Raw genomic sequence first — 22317 nt, 5'->3', positions numbered from 1 at the left:
AGGATTTCTGTATTTGAGATATAGGGAAAGATATAAGGATATAGGGAAAGAACTGAATAGCAGATTTTTTTGGCAGAAGATCAGCCTGTACAAGCTTGCTACCCCTAGAGGAACCTCCCTTGGCAAAATGGCACTGCATAATGCATGGCTTAAGAATTGTTTTAACTGGGTTTTAAGTGTGATACTTTCTTCTCTTTCTGCTCCTTTTGTGTCATTTATATATAATAGTTAAATATCATACCATATCTCAAGACATTTATGTTAAGAAATAATGGACAGATGGCTTTGAAGTATTTTAATGAAATGTGTTCCGATGTGAATAAATGCAACAAAAGGTATTTGCTGCTGAAATTCAAGACTTGACAGAAGAACTGTTTTGGGTGAGTTTACTGTACAGGAATATATCTATCAACAGATGTCAAGTTAATTCAGGAGGTAAATAGATTTAAGCAAAGAATTGTGACATCCACTGTCAGCAGACCTCAAGATACCAGTTGCCACTGGATATAATCTACCATTAAAAACAATGAGGATATTTCTATTTGCTATTGAGAGAGTACAATCTTCTTTCTTCCAGATTGCTTTTTTTTTTTTTTAAGAATCTACATCATAAAATTGAGTCTTCCTGATTTTATGCTGGAGATAAACTAGGGGGAGAAGATGCTTTCTTGATGTGTGACAGCAGGATTTAGTTTGTGGCGGTTTTAGGTGTAATTTCCTGGTGGGTATATCTGGTGTCTGAATTTACCTGAAAAGACTTATTTTTGGTCCTGTTGAGGAAAGGGTTGAGATGATTGGAACTAAATTTAAATATCTGTGAGTGTTGAATGCAAATTGCATTAGGTAACAGTGGTCTGAGATTGAGGGGAGTAGTTTGTAGGGGGTGTAGTAGCTTTTATGACAGTATCTGTATACGACTGAGGGAGGGGAAAGGCTGAAGAGCTTTCAGGCACGCAAGCCCTGTTACTACAAGAAAAGTCTTTAATTTTCTTTTTCTTACTATTGGGTCCTGTTAGTCTTAATAAAAGCATTACTACTACTCCTTATGAAACTTGACTCTGGTACAGCTGTTAGTGAAGTTGGATTTTGTGTTCATGCCTATGTACATGTGCGTGTGGGTTAATTAAAAAAAGGATGCTTACTACTTCAGTGCATGTTATTTAGAAGTTCTTAAGTACTGCTTTCTTAAAAGAAATCAAAGGAATATGTTTCAAATAAGTAAATTCAGTAAAGGAGATGACTACTAAACAAATTCCTTCCAGAAAGAGAGAGGGTAATGTTTGGAATGTGGGGTCATGGCAAGAACTGTGCATCCTTTCTTAGCTCCAGGGACTTTTGTGTTAGAGGGGAGATGCTACCGAGTTTTATCATACTTTCTTCATTCATCGCACAACATAAAACCACATCACAATACAAAGAGAAAATTTTTGCTGCTTTGAATTTAGAACATCCTTGAGGATTTTGTTTTGAGCAGGGGTTTTGCATATTTTTGTCACTTTTTTCTTCCGACATATTTATTGTTGTGAGGTTTTCTTATTGTCTCATGATTTTTATTTTTATTTTTAAATAATAGTACTTCACTGCATTATATACCTTGGAAATCTTACTGGTAAATGTAGAATATTCCACTAGCGTTTAAACATACACCAGTCTCAGTTGTCATGAGTAATGCTAAAGTTGTAAAGCTTTTTCCTATTTTTATGTAGGTATTTTTGGAAAATAACTTAAGTTGCCTTATATTTTTCTCCATGTCTGCTAACATAAAGCAGCATATGTACCTGTTTCAAGTGAAATAAATAAAATCACAGGTATTTACTAAACAGACACTCATTGTGTTGGTAAATTCAGTGAATTATGTAACTGTTAGAAGCTTTGAGGCAAACACATACTTAAGAAGAAAAGAAGGCAAACAACAGACCAACACTAAAAACTCTCCCAGTGGAGGCTGCAGCCTCTCTTATTTTCTTATTATGAACTGCAGCTGCTTTTTATGTAAAAATTAATCTAGTTACAAGTAGGCTAGTTGCTACCTTGCGTGATTGTAGGATAGGCAGAAAGGAGAGCATGAGTTTGAATTGTAATTGCTCCCAACAGGAGAGTTAGAGGATAAGTATGTAGATGTGTGTCCTTTTGTCTTTCGTGGAATATCTGGTAGTGCAAATAAAATACCAAATATGCTATAATTGAGTAGGTTTTGAAGGCATTATTTGCAGTGGAGCAACTAATCTTCAAAACTCTGGTGCTGCTGCATAAAAGCACTTGCCCTCCTTATCAAACATGAAAAGGAGTCATATTGAAGATACAGATCTTACTGTATTCAAGTTTTCATTTATCACTTGCCTAAAATGTTGTGCAAGTGCCTGGAGGTTTCAGATGAGCTTCTCATTAAGGAAATCAGGAGTTTGGAGGGTGTTTAGTCGCTTTTATTTCTGAGCAAAATAGATTACAAATAACAATAGCAATTACTGTTTTAGAGAAATCCCATCTTGGTTACGAGCAGTTTGCAGGGTTTTGTTTCTTCTGTTTAGAAAGGCAAAAGTTAAAGAATGGGAATTTCTTTCCATGCCATCACCAAAGAAACAATTTTTTTAAATTCCCAAGAGCTAAACTGTTTCCAAGGCAGAAAATGGACTTGTAGGAAAAACCTTGCCTCTCAGCCGTGTACTGCTGTAACTCTAGTGTCGTCCTAGTAGTACAATGACTTTTAAAAGCTGAGCAGGAAAGAATCATAGAACCATTTGCGTTGGAAGGGACCTTAAAGACCAGCTAGTTCCAACTCCCCCGCCATGGGCAGGGACACCTTCCAGCAGACGAGGTTGCTCAGACAGATGTTATGATTGCACCAGAAAATAGGCTTTTTGATGCACAGGTTAATTTTAGATCACTTAGTCTTTAAAGCTGCATCTTTTACACTTCTGGAGTATTGAGTAAAAGTTGGTACATTCAGAGCCAGTAATCAAAATGGTCCTTCTGTGTTTTCTATATATCCCACTGTGATGCTTCACTTACATTATGCTACGAAGATGACAGTGGAAGAAATAGAGCAAAATGGTGTATTTGTTTTATATATAGCAAAACAAATGTAAGATTATTTCAAAAATGTTTAAGTATATGTTTTAGTATTTGATTTTTTTGTGAAATTAATATGTTGCCATTTGAAGGTGGAGTATTTAATAAGAGGTAGAAGTATAACAAATGTAAGGTAATTTTAACCATCTCACCTATCAACTATACTTAGATGACTACATAAGGTGCAGAAACTTTATATCTGTGTATTTTGTTCTCATTTTTGATGAGGTAGTACACCTGCTAGTGTAGTAAAAGTGAGGACTTTCGCCAAGAGTTTTAACATAGAAGAAAATTAAAGCATAGCATACAGCATTTATTCTGTATAAAACTTTGTTCAAGTAATCTGCCAGGCAGAAATATCCCAGGCTTCACTGAAGAATTTGTGAGAATTTCATAGACATTTTTGTGGAATCAGGGAAAAGTCTGTCTTTAAATTAAGAACTTCCCATCAAATGTTCTGTTTTCTCTGATGCTTATGTTAGAGTGCGCTGTTAGAAATGACATACATCAGTTCTTATAGCTGTCTGTTCAAGGCTGTCTGTTTGCAGAAGTAACGCATTTTCTTGCAAGACATTGCTTTGGCATCTAAATCTCAGTAACTGGTTCTGGTACTGGTAACATAAGTCTGTTATGGCTGTTGATGTAACTCATCATGAAACATTCTTCTTCCTTCGGCAGCATTAGCTGTCTCTTATTATTACTGGCTTTTTCAGCTGCAGAGAGAGGCATGAATGGTTCTACCCATCCAAAAAAATGCTGTCAGACAGTGCAGCATGGATGGTGTTTATAAAATTGAACTTTTTATTTTGAACGTGTTTGGATTGGTGATTCTAAGTGCAATTATTTCCCTAAATAAAGAGTGCACTTTAGGAAGAAAATGTAAGGATTTAGAAGAAGACGTAAAACGCTTAAGGAGGCCAGAGTTAAACTTGACTGGTTAGAATTAGTGTGTTGTTTGCAGTGAAGTTTCGCTGTGAAAGGCTAGAATTAGCTGTCCAGGATATGCAAGCAGTGCACGGCAGTAGTTTGTCGAAGTGCAGTTTTGGAAGGTTAAAACAAAAGTCACCCATCTCATGTTATGTATATGCCAAATGAAAAGCCAGCTACTTCTGTTGGCTTTTAAATAATCGTGCATCGTAAGCCAGCTATAGCAAAAGGGGTGTACTGGAAACTCTTTAGTTTTCTGAAAGTCCTCTTTCTTAACAATACCACAGGGTTTCTGCTCTGTTGGGTTTTGTGGGTTTTCTCTGCAAGTTTTCTGTTTAAAGAGAAAAAGGTTGCTTTAGGCAAGTAGAGAGAAATAAATGTTTTCCATATGGCTTCTGTAAAGCTTTTTTTACAAGTAAAAAAATAGCGTTGCTCTGTTAGCTTAACAGTTACAGAACGCTAACCCGAACTTGAATAGTTCCATAATTATCTGAAAATCTGGGAAAACATCAAATAGATTCTTCCCTGATAGGTCACTGTTTTCCCAAGCAATCTGTTTTCTTTCAGCTGTAATAGGTAGAAATTAGCTCAAATAAAAATGTTAGTACAGAAGTCACCTGTCTGAAGTGACTGGTTCTAGGAAGGAGGCAAACAAACCAGATGTATTCAGTATGTTAGGATTGTTGCATTCATGCAGTTTTTGAGTACTGCTTGGCAAGAGTTGTTCTGAAGATGCAGCATGTTTTTGCCCCTTCTGGTTAGTTTTCCTTTCTGTGTGTGAAAGTATTGACTCAGGAAGCTACTGTAGGGTCGTAAGCTGAGCCTCAGGAAGGTAGTGACAAACGTGATCAAAAGTGTGGGATGGTTTCTATAGGAGATATAGCCGAGTAGCTGAGTTCTGTGTATTCTGGAAAAGAAACAGTGAAATAGGGAATTACCATATACCACAGGGAATTATACCACTCAGGAAATCAGTATGAAATAGAAAGGATAAAGAAAAATCAATTGTGCATTGCCTTCTGATACAAGTAGAAACTAGTAGTGGCTAGGCTGAAAACAAACAAAAAGTGGTAGTGGTTGTTTTCTGCATAAGGTGGTTGATGCAGCCTTTTGCCAAAGGGTCTTAGGAATGGTAAATCTTTACGGGATTCCAGGGGCAACCAGAAAAGTTCACAGGAGAGAAATCACTTTCTATGAACAGTGTGACGCCCTGACCCTCTAGTTGGACAGTGAAAGGGCACTAAAGGGGAAGTATTGCTGCGTTTTCAGTCATTCTATGTTCTCCTATAGGCGCTGTTAGGGAGACAAGAAGCTGTATGAACCTTTGGTTTGGTATAGCCCAACTGTGTTGCACTCCAAGAGAATGTAAAAGCTAGAAAACCTCCATGTTTGGTTTATATAATGTATAAATTACTTGAGACTCTAAGTAGTTGTTTGATTCTTTGAAGGAGTGAATAGCCTAAAAGAAAACCCAACCCAAACCCACTAAGAATAATAGGGGTTTATATATTGTTTTTTCCCTCCATTGAAACAAGCAAGAGCAATATTGCAAAAGGGGATTTGGACAAGTAATGAAAGTAACAGATTTTTACTTAATTTTTTTATAACTTGCATTTTTCTTTTATTCTGTATTTTAGTCTGCTGCATTGTAGAAAGTCTGCTCCTTGCTAAATGCAATGTTTAAAATGCCCTAAGATGGTAAGGGATAAGCTACAAATATGGACTATCAGGCAAGCCCTGGAGATTTAGTTAATCTGACCTAGATGTTCTTTTGATGATTGAGACCTGCAGTATGTGAAAACACTTCTCAATTTCAAAATGAAACACAGGGATATCTGTTGTATAACTCAGCTGTCCTTGTAGTGACAGCCACATCAATCATTTCTGAACAGGAAAGGATTTACTATAAAAAGTTTGTAGCTTTGAGTTCATTGGCATTCGGATCAGCAATGATATTGGAAGTTGTAAGTGAATTCAGCATTTGAATTTTACCATGTCCTAAAGAGGATTAGCTACAGATGCAGGCAGCATACTATTTTCTTTTTCATTTTCAAGAGCCTGTTGTATAAGATGTTAATTCTTGACTTAGTTTTCAGCATATTTTATGTGAAACTGCTTAGTAGCTCTTAAAGAAGCACTGAACAGTATCTATAATCATAAATGTGGGGGGAAAAAAATGGGAAAAAAGCAAGTACCTGGGAAGCAAAACTGTTTATATCTACCACTTTTGAATGCTGAGAAAGCCACTATTTTTCTCTAACCTCTTGGTCCGAGACTGTTTTTATAGTGCAGTTAAATACACAGAGAAGATGCCCCATCTTGAAAAACCGTGGGGTTAATGTCCTGTTTCTTTGAAAACCTTACAATGATTGAATAAAATGGCTTGGATGACTTGTAGGATTATATGGCCTAATATTTACTCTGCAGAACACTGTTTCCTGTCTACTTATCAGATTGTAATGGTTTTGACTGAAGTTTTGCATGGCGGTTTCTGGTATATCCTGAATTATTTCAGAAAGATGTAATGGTAATAATTTTGCACTTAGGAATATGGGAAAAGGAAATTATCTGTGTTAAAAAGACAGAAGGTAACTTGACTTTTTCAACGGTAATTGTTTCCACTGTTTTGGAACTGAGACTCGGTATTTCTCACAACTTCTTGTTCGAGCTGCCTCTTTTATGCTAAGTGGAGTTCAAGTTTTGGAAGTTACATTTCATGTTTAAACAGAGATTTCTTAAAATATTAACAGCTAAAAGCCTTCATGAGTCAAAACACACGTTTCTCTGTAGGGATGAACAGACATTTCCTTGGAATCACTTTGAGCTGTATTAATATGAATCTGGACACCTGAAATGAAAGCAAAATACTCTACGTAAATGATCCTTGTGCTAAAACAAGAGAGTATAAATTAAACCTAAGTACTCCCCAAGAGAGGGAAGGTTAAGAGGTGAAAATGATGGGTGCTTTGCAGGCCGTTTCTTTGTATCATATGTTTAGATATGCTGGACATAAGTGCTGGCATGTCTGTAATGTGTTTCTTTAAGGCCTGTGAGTTTTCCTGTGTTTAAGAATTTATTTAAGTGGAGGAACTAATATTTTGATTATGGTCGGTGGTACTGAGATGGCACAATGTGGTAGTCTGTACCAGGAGGAGCTTCCAATGACTGAAGCCTTTTTGAGATTGTATTCTGTAGCTGTAGTCTGCTCAAAATGAGAGGAATGAATAAGCAAGCAAAGGCTCATCAAACCTGAGAAAATTAGTAACAGAAAGAACTAGGACGTATTGACTATTACACATCAATTCCTTCATGTACAAAACTTTAGTAAGCCTTTGCTCTGCCTTTTTTTTTTTTGCATGGGATAAGAATTGCCTTACAGTAGCATACCTGGCACCTGCATGGCAGCACATTGCAGTTGTAACAGTTACTGCTCTATAAATCCTTGCTTTTCTTAATGAGCAGTAGCAAGAGAAGTCAGTATCTAAAAGCACAATTGGTACTAGGTGTTACTAGTTGTAAGAAAATGTCTAATGTTGGCAGAGAAGGGGTACCAGCTGGTGATGATGTGGCTGAGAGGCATGGTTTTCTAGTTGTTAAGACATTGCAGTGGTGTTGAATACAAACATTTCATTGGGAAGAGACAGTTTGGAAGTATTTGTGTAATTCTCTGCCACAAGTAATACAACAGATTACTGTGGGTAATAGGAAGAATACTCTATTACTGTGGTGGTAGAAGTTATTTAACATTTCAGCTCATCTAAAGTGTATTTTAAATCAGCTCCCTTGGTAGTGTTCAACAATAAAGGAAAACATCTTCAGTAAACTGACTGCAATTTTTATGTCTCTTATAAATGTAGCCTAACGTAATTGTGAGCTTGTAGTCTCATTCAGCTTTCAAAAAGGAAAACCCAATAAAACAACCCCAAAACTATGAAGTTTTATTCACTTTTCTTTTTCTTAGAATGTTCTATGTGAAGTAATGTGTTTCTTCTTTTGGAAATATTTTACAGACTCCTGGCTTGAGAGCCCACTCTGGAAGGTTGCAGTGGTTTGTAAAGAAGTGTATATCAAATAATCAGGTACGTGGCTTGTATGATGTCTTCTATGTAACTGTCATTAGAGTCCAAGAAAAATTGTTTGGAAGTATTTCACTGCTTGATTTTTATGTTTGTGAAAGGACGTGTGACAGGCTGATGAGGTGAACTTAATGCTCTGTGTAAATGCTGGTGTATACTTAAACAGAAATATTGTTTTAGCTGAATGCACACGGCATGTAAGGGCACGTACATGGAAAAATAGTTTGGCTGAGATGTAACTATGTTCTTCTCTCTTTTTAAAGATGGAGGCACTGGAACAGTTAGTAGAATTAACTCAGAATCTGTTTGAATGTGATAGAAATGAGATGTACTGCTCCTTGCTTCAACTTTGTGGTAAGTGAGCTTGTGATCTGTTTTGGTTTGTGCTTGGAGATAGGAAATAACCCTGAATTGGAGAGTTTTATCCTGATACGCAATTAGCCTGGATACCATCTCTGAGGCGTGTTGTGAGGGAGAGAGTATAGGGGATTTTTGACACTTACCTAGAACTTACATAGTCCAAGTCTTCCAATCCATTCTATTGCCTTGTGTCCTAATTTGAAAGTTTACTCTGTTATGGCTTTCATATGTTTAAAGACGTAACACTGCATATTTGTTACATCTTCATAACTGATAAAGACCCGGAGTCTTCTGTATTTTGATCTGGTTTGGAAAGCTGCATTTTTAAATGTTGTTTTTTTAATCTACCAGTTCTTCACCAACTACAATTTAACTTTTGCTTCATTCACAGAAACATGACAGTTTTTAAAATTGGAAGGTTATTTCTATGCTAGAGACTTAATGTAGGGTAGATTTGTAGTGGTTTTAATTTCCTCTTTTTATGTATTTTTTCAGTCTGTGCTGGGTTTGTTACTCTGTCAACCAAAACTAAAAAAATTTGTAAGCTTCAGTTATTTTGGAGTCTTGAAAATATATGTGTGTGTAGGTATTAATGAGCCATTACAGCAATTTGATATATTTAGTATGGCCAATACTTGCGCTTCAGCTTGAAGTAATTTTGGGCTGTTCCCCGTGTGTATTTTTGGTTGGCTAGAGCTAGCAATGTTTTCTTTTCATATGGTAATAAAAGAGGCTTCTTCCCCATTCCACTTCCCCTAAGCAGAAGGGATGAGTACTTCCACAAAACAAATGACAAGAGACCTCTTGAGAACTTTGTTACTTTCCATTTCCTGAACAGCCTTAGCTTCAAAATCCAGCATTACCCAGTTCTGGCTTTGCGCATACTGGTTCACCATCAAAAGTCAGGTAGGCCTGAAAAGCAATGTTGGCTCAACAGGGAGGGAGCCTTCCTATTTCCCTACTCATCGTGTTCACCTCTGGCAGTGACTAAGTCTGACAGTGTGCCTGCTAGGAAGAGAATCTAAGAAGATATAGTTTATGAACTTCTGTCATGCAAAATCTTCAGTCATCTTTCAAAAGACAAAACCAATTCCATCTGTTCAAAGAAGTGGAAAACATTTGTGGGTTACTGTCATCATAAAACACAAAACCCATGCACATTCCTGTTTTCGACCATTATTGACTATCTATTGAAGCTGCTCCGTGCACAAGCGCAGTGGAAAGTAGCCATAACTTCATATGTATTTTAGGCACATTAAAAAGAATACCATCTTGTCCAAGCTGTGATCAAAAATGTAGAAAACAATGCATTTGGTTGTTTGGAATCACAGAATTTACGCTGGAGAGAACCTCAGGAGTTGTAAGCCTAGCCCTTTCCCAGAGCTAGGAAGACTTCAAATCACATCATGTCCTTGTCTAGTAAAGCTTTGAGTGCCTCCAAAGTTGGAAATCAAACAGCCTCCCTGGGCAACCCTTTCCAGGGTTTGATCATCCTCAGACACTCTGTTGCTGCAGCTTTTAACCATCACCTTTTATACTTTGCTGTGTGCTTCCAAGGAGAGACTGACTTGCTCTTCTCTGTAACTTCCAGGTAACTAAAGACAGCAAAAAGTCTGTCCTGTTAGCCTGCTTTTCTCCAGGCTGCCGAAAAACTCATCTTCTTTGACCTCCTCTTGTTCCTCATCTGCTCCAGCCCCATGTCTGTCCTGATGGCTAAATTTGCCCCAGTTCTAGCATGTCTTCTATAGTTGTGGGGCCCAGAACTGGACACAGTCCTCTAGATGTGGCCTCATGAGGCCTTAGGGGCACAGGCACATGAAAAAGTGTGAAGAAATTCTCTGTCCTACTCTTCTAACTGCCATAATAATCTGACATAATTAAAATGTTATCTGCAGTATTTAGTCCTTAAAACCAATCGTTTTATTTTACTTAGTCACCAAGTTTGCTGCCACTTCCAAAAAGCTGAAGCAATGCCAGAACTTTGTTGCAAGTGGGCATGGATCTCAAACCAGCCCATTTACATATCCCTATGTTTATTTAAACCCATGCTGTGCCTTGGGAAGAAGAGAACATTGCACTGTAATGTTTCAGTATTGCATGGCAATATTGTTTGCAAAGCCACACGTGCTGCTTTGAAACTCCACCTGTATAACAGTTCCAGAGAACAACGTTCAAGTGTGTCATGCTGCTTCCAAGCTTGCTGCTCCAGCTTTTCCTTGTGTTTTGACTTAGTGCAGTGGAGCCTGAGCTACTGAAAAGCTGAAGTTCCCTAGATGAACAGTTGGAAGAGTAGCTGAAGAGCTGCTGGTTTAGGCTGAGATACTGCGGAGCAAACGATTCATTACACCATCCACCTTCTGGCTCTGCCTTCTTGCTTTGTTTCTCTTCATTTCTGGGATTAAAATATGGAATGGACAGATCACAGTTAGCAGATGTTGGGTTTAGGTAGCTGTGAATAGGATCTACAGTCAGAAGCCAATGCTGTTCTGGTGACTTATGACAGGAGACACAAGAAAGCACCCAATGTATGTAGTTAACTTGTTTCAGTCAAGAAGTCCAGCTTTCTATTTATTGGAGTTAGGTACAGTGATGCATGTCTAAATTGCTGTTCTTGTTGAAAACAGTTAAATTATTCTGTGAATTTGGCAGCAATTATTTTTTCTCTTTCAGAAAACTTAACCTTTTGCAGTCTTCAGATGCAGTCGGTTTTGTTTGGTTTTCAGGGTTTTTCCTTTTAGCAAAATGAGAGCCTGAAGGCCTAAACTTCTGGGGTGTAGACGCTTTATTTCAGTAGCTGCATAACCAGAGGATTTAATTTGAAGAATTTCAGAATAGAACTGAGAAAATGGTACCTTAGAGGGTTAATGTTTTGTAATAACTTAGAAATTTTCCTAGTTGTTTTTATAATGGACAATGAAGAATACTAGAACTGATGAGCCAGGAGGTGCGCTTCTGCAGTGTTTGTGAGCCGATTTCTCATTAATGTGAAAATCCCTACAATCCTTTTGTTGTTTGCATCTTTTAGCATCCTCTGTGTTTTAAAAGTAGTTCAGAACTTCTTGGGTTGGTGATCTTAAAAAGCAGAGGTATATGATTAATTGATGAATTCTTTCCCAAAGATAACCTTTTTTGAAACTCTAAATGTGCTTTTGACTGAAGATTTGAATCTGTTTTCAGATAACAACAATGACTGGAGAAAGGCTGAGGCTGTTTGGACAAAAATTCAAGAAGAAAATCTTGTTCCTCGTGCGAAAACGCTAACCTTACTGGCTCAAATACTTGAAAAAAATGGTCAGGTTGTTCCATTTGAGGTACCTAAGGTAACTGGCATTTAACTTTCTTAGCTAACAACACTTTTTAATATACTTCTCTCCATTGAAAAGTGTTAACATATAGCGTTACAGTAATTTAAATGAGTTTGTTTTAAAGGTTGGACATGAAGATGCCGATAGTTCAACTGTTTCTGGTGAAGAAGAAAGAAAAATAAGGATGCTTTGCAGGAAAAACAATGCAAAAGGTAAATTTAAAATTAAAATTTTAAATTTAAAAATGCTGACTTCTAAATGCTCGTTTGAAAGCCAGTGTATAGAGAAGTTGCCAGTTTTCAAATTACCGAAGTACTGCTGGTCTGTAGTTCACTTTATACTGTTGGGTTAACACCGTGTTCTAGGGTTTCAAATGTATCCATTAAACAGCAGAAACTAAATTTATGTACGTTTCTATGGTTCCCAGAAAATGTAGCTTTTTGGTCAAAAGTTTTATGGTGTGAGACATGAGAAGTGTAGTGAGATGAAAGACTGATACCAAGTGAAATAGCTGTAGCTGGGACATGTTTATGAGAGGCACTTACCTATTAAAAGAAGTTGTTCAGAGATCTTGTATTTGCCCCTGCTGTTGAAGTCTCACTGAGATCAGATATGGTTCCAAAGTATACATCAGGTACCTTATTGAAGTATAGACTTGACAAAGAAATTAAATAGACAAGATTAAATGAGATGGGACTATGTTACAGAGATAACCATTGCTCTCCTCCTAGCTGGCTTTTATCTGTTAGTCTGTTTTCTATCCGCCGATGTTGCAAGGCTGTTTATTTCTGTTTGAAGGGAGGATTCAATGTGGTGCATAGCGTCTTTAGCTTCTTTATAACCAAGATTAAAGTTGTCCATATTTATCTGTAGGATTTGCAAACTTTTCCTCCTGTTGTGCGTTCCCCAAAGAAATAAAGGCTATTAAAAAAAAGATCAAAATGTGACCCACAGCTTGCAGTTTCAAACCCCTGTGCTTGTGGGTACCACCTCACAAATAAAATGGCCTTCTTGAGAGATCATATCAATTCTGCTATGAAAAATTAACAGCTTTTCTGTGCAAACTTCCCTGCCTCCTATAAAAATGGAATTAACTTATACATGGGTGTTTGCCTTTGCATATAGAAAGGAGGAGTGTATTTTGTTACAGTTCCTTTAGCTTAGTCTGTGTTTAAATCATTGGAAATCCATTCCTATTCATCTCATCCCAAAGCAGGGTCACAGAGTCAGAACTAGATTACTGGACCTCTCAAAGTGGGGTGGAAATTAGTCCATTCCTAGTATTTGCCAAGATGCAGAGTATTTGAATGTTCTGGAAATCCTTATTTCTTCACCTATGCTATGACAAATAAAGAGGTATCTCACTTGGAAGCAGATAAGAAATAGAATTAAGTAGGTTTAAAAAATCAATTTTGCTGAATGAGAAAGATTTATAAATACAAGATACCAAGTTTTTTTCTTCCCTGTTATCAGGGTATTTTACAGGTTGGACATGCTGATTTTTAAGCTCGTGAGTTTTTAAAATACGAACCTGTCAGCTATTCACCCACTTCTGTTAGTGAAATGACTCTATAGAGTTATTCAGTTGCATGACCACTGATTAGAGGTCTGAAGTCTGGATATTCTGTATATAGGGTGTGCGATCTCATGTTATGTATATGAATTTAAGAATCTTGTATTAGGGCAGACAAAATGTTTCCAAGAATTTCCTTCATGCTGGTAAATTTTGGGACTCAAAAGAAAATGAGAAACAGAAATATTTTCACTGGAAACATTTCAAAATTAGTGGAGTGCATAGAACCATAGAATAGTTAGGGTTGGAAAGGACCTTAAGGTCATCTAGTTCCAACCCCCTTGTCATGGGCAGGGACACCTCACACTAAACGATCTCACCCAAGGCTCTGTCCAGCCTGGCCTTGAACACTGCCAGGGATGGAGCATTCACAACCTCCCTGGGCAGCCCATTCCAGTGCCTCACCACCCTCACAGTAAACATTATTCCTAGGAAAGTGTCCTGTGCCTTTGATATCATAAATGATCAAGTAGAGAGGAGGAGGAAACTAAATAGGGCTTGGACCTTGCAGGGAGACTAAAACCAAACTGTGAAATGTAGCTGCTAACTATCAATGATAACATTTGATACTGAATCTATCAGTTAATTATTCCTGCATATTCTTTTACTTAAAGATGCAGTATTCGAGAGGAGGTGGTCTAGAGCTACCGGGAATTAGCGGGAAGAAAAGATAAATGTTGGGAAACAATTCCCTTGGAAAAAAAACCAACAGCATAAACACTAAGTTGTTGCTTTTATATTATAATAGTACAGTGTAATTTTGATGTGAATGTAATAAGGCAGAATATAACTTTTTATCAGCATCAGCTTTTTGATAGGAAAAATATTAATCTGGTTATGTAACTAATTTCAGAAATTTATCAGTTCTGACATGGAGGTGTTTTGAAAAGCTGTTCCCTGAAGTGCTTGATTTATGCTAAGTCATATTTTCATTTTTATCATGATTCCTCAGTGTGAGAACTTGACTCGGGGGGATCATGTTACACATATCCCAAACAATTGCAATTGCTGAAACAAATTTGACTGTCTTGAGAACTGAGACTTTCTTGGCAAGTTGTCACTTTTCTAACAAGTCTTTGTACTTGAAATAGCTACTAACACACAGTATGATTTTGAAACCAAGAACTTTCTCTTTTGAATGCTAATATACTTTAACAATTTTAGATGCCATTTGAAGAAGCTTTAAGCTGATAATACCTGATCAGGCATGCGTCTTAGTTCAAGACTCATGTAGGTATACTTCAACCAGGCTGCAAATTGCACAGATGATCTTTAAGATCCCTTCCAACCCAAACCATTCTATGATTCTATACTCTTTGGTCGAAGGATTTTAACATTCAAACCAAAGGGAACACCAGCAGTTTTGATTTGGGGAATGCCAGCTCAAAACTCCCCAGCAGACTGTAGTAAATGCTATTAGTATGACTCTTTTTGTGACAGTAGGATTCAAATGAGATGTCTTCATCTTTACTTCTGAAGTATAAAAAAACTAAAATGCCTCGCACTGTTATTGTACAGGTATTTCTGTAAAGTTTTAAGGGTTATTGTGGCTATGGTTTGCATTAGCAAAGGGGTTATTTGTTAAGTTCCCTTACATGAAACGTGCAAACTCAGGTTAGGTATAAAAGATGATTTGTGGTTTTAACACAGCTTTCTAGCATACGTTACAGCCTGGATGGCAGTTCTAGCTGCGTGTCTGTAGCCGCATAATCTCGTTTCAGAAAAATAAATGACTGAAAAGTGTGCTTATCATTTTTTTTTCCCCCCCTTTTGGTAACATCTTTTCATACACTGACAGTTATTGTGAATGCATGAAATAAAACTGTTAATCAGTCAAACAAATGCAGCGTAGTTTACTTGTTAAATATCTGTATATTTGTAAATTGTATGTTTTGTATAAATCTTGTCGTAGCCAAATAATTTGATCTCCCCATATTGGAATCACCTCCTATATTATTTGTTAAATGCTGTTATGATCATGCACCAGACACTGTAACTGTATACCCCAGAATTAGGTGTTGCTTTAAAAATCCTGAGCCTTCCCCTTCTAAACAGCTGTGTTGGTATTTCAGCAGCAGACACATATAGAAAAAGAGCAGTAGCAAACTTCGTGGAGATATGTGTGCGTTGTTGTATGTAAGCAGTTTTGAGCAAGCTGTGACAAATAGCTTTGGGCTCTAAGATGTAAGGAGAGGATAAACAGATTTAAGATGGACCTTTTCGATGAACAGGTGATTTCTGTCTATGATCAACATCATTGCAATGAGACATTTAATTTTGGCTTTTTTTTTCCTTTCTAGAGGCCTACATTATTTTCTTGAAAATGCACGGGAAGGATGAGCTTCATCATCATTCTTACTTAACCCTTATAAAGGCATTGTTAGCACAGGATTATCTTCAAGAAGCCATCAAAGTGAAACGAATGTAAGGCTTTTCTGTGTTTGGGGTATTTGTTGTTGGGTCCCCCAGCAATTCAGTTGCGTGAGGCATGTGGTAAAATAATTTCTGGATCATTTAAAGGTAAGTCCTTGACTTTCAGTAGGTCATGACTGATAGTTAGGAGCTATGGTAAGAAATATGTCAGTGTTTCATAGAGAGGTATTCTGTGTATTAGAAAGGTACTAGTGTGACAGTATGTGTTGCTAATAACTCATTTCAGCTAACAGTATCAACAAATGTACTTGGCATCAGAACTGAAAATCCACCCTCCTGGCAGTCTGCCTTTTCCTCTTTCGAGCAATATCCAAACAGACAACATTCCTTTACTTAAGTGCCTGTGAGCCTTCGCCTCCATCCCCATCCCTCTGCTGTCCTACCCTACCCACACTCCCTGGCAGCTGGCTGCCTGCCAGATGCAAAATGGTACATCTGACTGTAATGCCAGTGGCTAGGAGATGACCATAAACCTTAGATCCAGCTCTTAACACTTCTGAAATAAACCCAACCTGCTGACATCTATTATTAGAATCAACAGAATCGAATTAACCTTTAGTGAGTTGCATGGAGCACCACTTGTTCTAATTATTGCCTGTAACTTGTGTTCTGGTCAGATTATAGGCTTCAAAGTAAAAGTGTTACTACTTATCAATATAAAGACAAGAAAAAAAACAAAAATTTAAGTAATTTAAGTCTTTGGGTTTCTACAACTAAAACATGAACAGTGGTTGTCATCAAGTGTGTTCTCTGACTGGATACACTGAATTTGAAAGTGCCTGTAGGTAACTTCCATGATGCATAAAGCACTATAAAAGTATAGTAATTTTTAGAGTCAACTTAATCTTTGATGTCTGGGAACAGTATAGTGTAAGACGATGTTTATTATTTTCATAGTTTCTTTAAAAGTGTTTAGACCAAAGAAATGTCTTTCATTGAAAAAGTATTTGACATCTGCATTCAGAAGAACAAATAACGTTTTCTCAAAGAGGTCTCAGTGGCTGGGCTTCATGGTAAGGAATGTTTCTGCTTGATGAATATATGGCTTATATCAACAAGAAGCTAAGACAGTTTGTCACATTACGCTCCCTGAAATGGAAGTAACTGATAAGTCTGTATAAATAGAAAATGGAAAGAGGCTGTTTTTAGGAGTACAGAAGAGTGTTGATAAAAATTAGGTTCATTTACGCAAAATGTGAATGTATCGCAATGTATTGAAGGATTCTTCAGGGGAGAAGTTTAAAACATTCCACTGCATTGACTGCTTCCTTGCTCAAACACAGTTGTAAGAAAGATGCACAAAGTATTGCATGTTCTCAGCAGTAACTGGCAGATTGGAAGAGCAGAAAAAAGGTAGTGGCTTGTTCCTAGTATTTTAATGATTCTGAATTCCCACTCCAGATAAGTGTTTTAGTATGTAAATTCAAAATGCAGGGGTAAAAATAAAGAACAAAAAACTGTAAAGACTAATGAAGCTGGAGATGTGTTTCAAAGGACACACCTCTGAACCTTGAGTTTTATAATAAAAAAGAGAATAGGACTTGGTAAGAGGTTCTTCAAAGCCAACCATCATAACCCCTGTGCCTTTCAGAACTCTCATACTCCATCTTGTAGCATAGAAATGCCAGATAATGACATTGTAAGAAACTCGTAACAGCTCACTTGCCTCAAGACAGAAAACGCTTCATATTGGCAGTGTTCATGGCGTTTATCTCGCCATCTTTTTTCTAGTAACAAAATGATGCTTACATTAAACATTTTCAAAAGTCTGTAAGTTTTAAATTATTCACTGAAATAGACAAAGTTGATTGTGTGAGTGCCCATGGGTGAGGAATAGCAAATCTGTGTGGTTTGCACACATTTCTGCATGCTTGACAATTTTTCCAACCTCGTATTACAAAGAGATTACTCCTACAAAGCCTAAATGTGTGCAGTGGCCTGAAACTTGTGCAACTTCTAATGTTTTCATAAAATACAAGAAAGCTGCCTTGGTTTCTATAAGCTAGCATCTTTTTCTTTTTTTCTCTGCTTGAAGCCAAATTTGAAATTTAAATAAGATTTTGAGTGCCTTACTCTAAGCAGTGGCATAGGCAACAAAATAAGTGGGGTTTTTATTTGAAAAGGTCAGATAATTTTGGAACTTCCCTCCTCATAACAGAACTGAGCAACTTCCATGCGGAAGTGATGCAGCAGAAGGAAATTGCACTCCTGCTCTGCATTTGAGTAAAAAACCCCAAACCAAACAACCCAGGAGGTTACTAATATGTTGGTCAACCCGGGTCTAGTTGTTTTCACATTCTAGCGCTGTGTATAGGAATATTTACTGCGTTTGGTCCAAGAAGTTTTAAATAGAAATTTAGGAGTATTGGAATGATGGATTAGTTCTGTAATAGTAGCTATTTAATCACACTAAAGATTGGAAGATTGGAGAAAGTAAATCCTTTGTTATATGTAATTTACAGTCTCATGCATGAATTGTTGACTTAGGGGCTTTGACAGATGGGACAAAGGGAAAAAAATGTGGAACTGAGCAGTGGGTGCTTAGGCAGGGATTAAGAGGATTGGTTGGGAGAGTAAGAAAATCCCAGAGTCCAGTGACTGCATTTCTGAGCCTGGGAGGCTGAAAGTGACTGAGAGGATAGTCATATTGTGTGCACTGTGAAGGATTTTCTTGGGATTGAGGAGAATAATTTAGCAATGACCCTGCTTACCTCCCAATCCGCTCAGCCTCGAGTTCAAGTAGGTAGGCTGCTCAGTTGTTTGCCACAAGATGATCAGTGAGGTTTATCTTGATTGCTGATATGGTAAATGGCAATGCCCCCCTTTTCTGTGTAGAGATTTTGTAATCTAGAAATGAACATTTGTAAACTTATCCTTATATATTAAAAATGTGGTTCTCTGTCATTTGGGAACAGGACCATTCTGTAGTACAGGATCAATATGATTGCTGGTTAGCCTCTCTTGACTAATTTTCAGTGTGTTAGAAAAGCTCTAGCGGTGTTATTAAAGTAACGATTCTCTGTGCTATAGATCTGTGAAGTTTTGTATTACAGGAGACGAAGAATTGATAAGTGAAATACAATTTTAACATGGCTAAGGCAGCAAATGTAGTATGTTCACTTTAAAACCTGTATACATCTAGATGACAGAAATTTGAAAATTAATCAACCAAATGATACGGTGTTAGTTCATAATATGCTTTAGTTTATGTTTAAAATATACAGTGCTGAAAATAAATGTTTCATTTTTATTGCTGAAAGAATAGTTTTATATTTTATAATTATGGTGACTATTGAAAAAAGAAGAAAAAGTATCCAGCTTAGGATACAACAGAACAATGCAGGGCATGCAGTTATTTTAGTCATCTAATATGTCAGCATTCAAGAATCTGAACCGATTGTTTAAAAAAAATCTTGTACTTTGTTTCTTTTGTTGCTCACTTCCAACTTTGTCATCTGTCAGAATGCAAAAAAAAATTATCCTTCTATAACCATTGACAGGATAACACAAAAGCTGTCTCCAGGTCGATATTTTGCAGCAATATTTTTAACATACGAACAGTAGTTTTTATAATTTCACCTTGGTGCTCAACCATTTATTATCGTATCAGAAGCATGTCAGTAATTCCTTTCTAAATGTCTGCTTCTTTTAGTGCTGAGACCCACATCAAGGGCTTCACACTGAACAGTGCTGCCAGCAGCCTCCTCATCATATCGCAAGTTAGGCGGGATTATTTGAAAGGTATGTCACAATGCTTGACCTTTACGTCACATTAATGCCTCTGCAGATTTTTCTTGTAACGCCCTTCGAATACTTGGATAAAGGAGTCCATTTAGCAAATTACCTGCTTATCAAGAGCCTTTTGTGGTAGCTGAGAGACGTAAATTACTGTACATGCATTTATAATACAGCTTGAATATGAATGTACTTGTCATTTGACCACTTAGTCCAGTTTCCATTCCATTTAACACAAGATGGGTTTTCTTAAGATGAATCACAGCTCTTCAGACATGCAAAATTTGTGCTCCAGAACGAGAGAAAGTACAGGCTTTCAAGTGCGTTAAAATTCACAGCACAAGTCATTTTGCTTTGGAAATTAACATACTTTAGAGCATCTGAAACAATTCCCAGCAGTTGTTTCTTGCATATTGTGTTGGTTGTGTGAGATACCAGATGAGTTAAATTGACTGTTAAATGTGCATGATTGTGCACTAAATGATTATAATATTGATTTAAAAACTTAATCAAATACTTTTTAATAGTTCTCAATACCAACAGTAACAAAATATTCAGTTGGTTTTTCTTTTTAACCTAAAAGTGATGATCCAAAAGGAAAGGGTGGCTGAAGAGTACATAAGGGTACCCAGCAAGATGGTGGGTAAAGTTTACAGTTGTGTCGTTTTAGTTCTCGGCATTGGTTGTTTTGCAGGGAGGAGTTCAGCTCCACGGTGTTGAATTTTACTTATTCAGTTGTGCAGTAGAACTCTGGTGAGAGATGGGAACTCTGCAGGCAGGTAGCTTTACATGCAGTGCTGTCTTTTATCCCTGCAGTGTTGATGCGTATTTCTGCCAGTACCTTTAAACATACTGGCAACATACAAATGTACAAAGAAAGTGTATTACACTGGATTGGATTTTACTTTAGTACCAGAAAATACAGTTTGGATACTGCCATCAGTTAATTTTATTTATCTCCAATATGTATAGCTGCAGTAGCCCATACCTGTGTAATATCAGGTCCATTAATATACTTTAAGATGAGCATTGAGATGCATCTTCTCATGTGTACTCCTTCGTGCAGCTGATAAACTTGTCTTCTTTTCAGTCCCTTTCCCCTTCAGTCTCCAGTCTGACGTCATTGCCAGGAGTTACCAACTGAAATATACGTGGTCAATGCAATTGCTTCTCTTGCTCTTGGCAGGTCTTAAGTTTTCACAGCTTTCAAAGCCTTCAGCTGACTTTCCGCTTTGATTTTACTCTAACAAATCTGCTTTTTCTTGTCCAGTATGCAGTGAATTTTTGCTAGTTCTCCCTTAAATATTACGCTGAAGAAAAACCTCCCCTTCTTCAGAGCATCACTGATGTTTCTCTATTACACCAGTCTCCTGTGCTAACTATATGAGTACTTTTTAGCTAGCATGCTAAATTCCCTGCCACAAAAACTCTCTCCCTTGCAGTACCCTAGAAATGTTTCTTTTTGCACAATACGAAGTGTCTCAAGAAGTCTTTGGAATTCCATTGCTTTGCAAAGCTGTATTTTCCTTTACCTTTTGCATTGAACAAGCTTTACTTTGGTAATTTAATTGAACGGTCCAACTTGATCCTTGTTTCTGTTTTAATTTGAAAGATACTGCTTCTCTTTTTATAACAGAAGCCTTGAAAATGCAAGCTATGAAATATTTCACCCAGACGAGTCATTTTCTGATTACCCAGAAAAACTTTGGGTACTGTCTTTTTGTAATCTATTGTTAGCTAACTACATTTGACCTGCATCCTGTGATGGCTTTTGCTTGTGTAAAACTTGCTGGCGTTATCACTTCCTCATTACATTCACCATCATTCTTCGCTGTGTAATGTAGGTCCCGAAGTATACTTGTAAGAGCTGTAATATCTCCAAACAAGAGCTTGGTTAAAACCCAGGTTACTTGAAGAGTCGGAACTCAAGTTTCATGGTAGGGAATTGGCAGAGTTTATAGGAAAGCCTTTTAAAAGATTAACGGTCGGTTTTCACAAGCACGTAGTTACCTGCTTTTAAGTACTAAAATATCAAGAGATAAATTAAGAACTCGGGAGTAATGGATGCTTTTGTGTAAGGGAAAATATAAAGATAGCAGCAGAATTATCCAGTATACTCCTAGTACAGAATTTCTTGCAGTAGTGCTGCACAAATGCAACTTCCAGGTTTTCCTCTGTGTGTGTTCTTGAGAAGGCTGGCACGCTCCATGCAAAAGAGAGCTTGGACTTACAGCGTGCACCATAGGAGAGCATTTGAATTTCAGCATGTGTTTTAAGTTTGCTTTTTAAATTTTGGGAATCTTGTCCCTGATGGGTTGCTCCTTTTCTTTCCCTAAAAAGAAGGGGGGGGAGGGAGGGGAGCAGAAAGAAAATGTGCTGTGGAGTGAGGTTAGGCATACAGGATGTTTTTTCTTCCTCTCATGTAGAAGGTAATACTTTGTTTCTGCAGTACCTGCATATTGGAATGTTAATGCTGTGGAGTTCAAGTGGGTGTATAAGTGTTATCCCTTGGTATTATAATTATTATCTGTGACTAATCCTGCCTATGTTGGTAAGGAGTGAAAGATTTTTACCAGAGGGGCATGTCTTTCTGTGGATGTTTGCTCATGGATAACGTAAATTGACAAGAATTCTGGGTAGAGCAATGAGGGTGACTTCAACTACAATGGGTTTGGGATATTTGTGGTAGACGGACAAGAGATTTTGTATGTTTTTAACATAGGTAATTGCTACAATTGTAGGAGGCTTTGAGGGAGCTGTCCAATTTCAAGTTTGTTTTTGTTCTTCTATAGAAATTGTCCAGTGCTTTTATTTAAAAACTAAATGTTGGTAAACAAAG

General features: G+C 37.2%; 1 protein-coding gene across 2 annotated transcripts in view; it reads left to right on the top strand.

Annotated features, from left to right (window-relative positions):
* The window catches only part of LRPPRC (leucine rich pentatricopeptide repeat containing), a 91146-nt gene that overhangs the window by 56496 nt on the left and 12333 nt on the right, over nucleotides 1-22317 (top strand). For both annotated transcript variants that reach the window (XM_061475514.1, XM_061475513.1), the window contains exons 26-31: nucleotides 8007-8075; nucleotides 8336-8426; nucleotides 11610-11752; nucleotides 11862-11949; nucleotides 15611-15734; nucleotides 19396-19484. In XM_061475514.1, coding sequence (XP_061331498.1) covers nucleotides 8007-8075; nucleotides 8336-8426; nucleotides 11610-11752; nucleotides 11862-11949; nucleotides 15611-15734; nucleotides 19396-19484 — 604 coding nt within the window. The remainder of the gene's footprint in view (nucleotides 1-8006; nucleotides 8076-8335; nucleotides 8427-11609; nucleotides 11753-11861; nucleotides 11950-15610; nucleotides 15735-19395; nucleotides 19485-22317) is intronic.

The sequence above is a fragment of the Pezoporus flaviventris genome, unplaced genomic scaffold, assembly GCF_033815535.1.
Source record: "Pezoporus flaviventris isolate CSIRO_AGI_PZ_B2104156 unplaced genomic scaffold, CSIRO_AGI_Pfla_v1 ptg000083l, whole genome shotgun sequence".
Taxonomy (NCBI): domain Eukaryota; kingdom Metazoa; phylum Chordata; class Aves; order Psittaciformes; family Psittacidae; genus Pezoporus; species Pezoporus flaviventris.
This window is presented reverse-complemented; position numbering and strand designations above follow the sequence as displayed.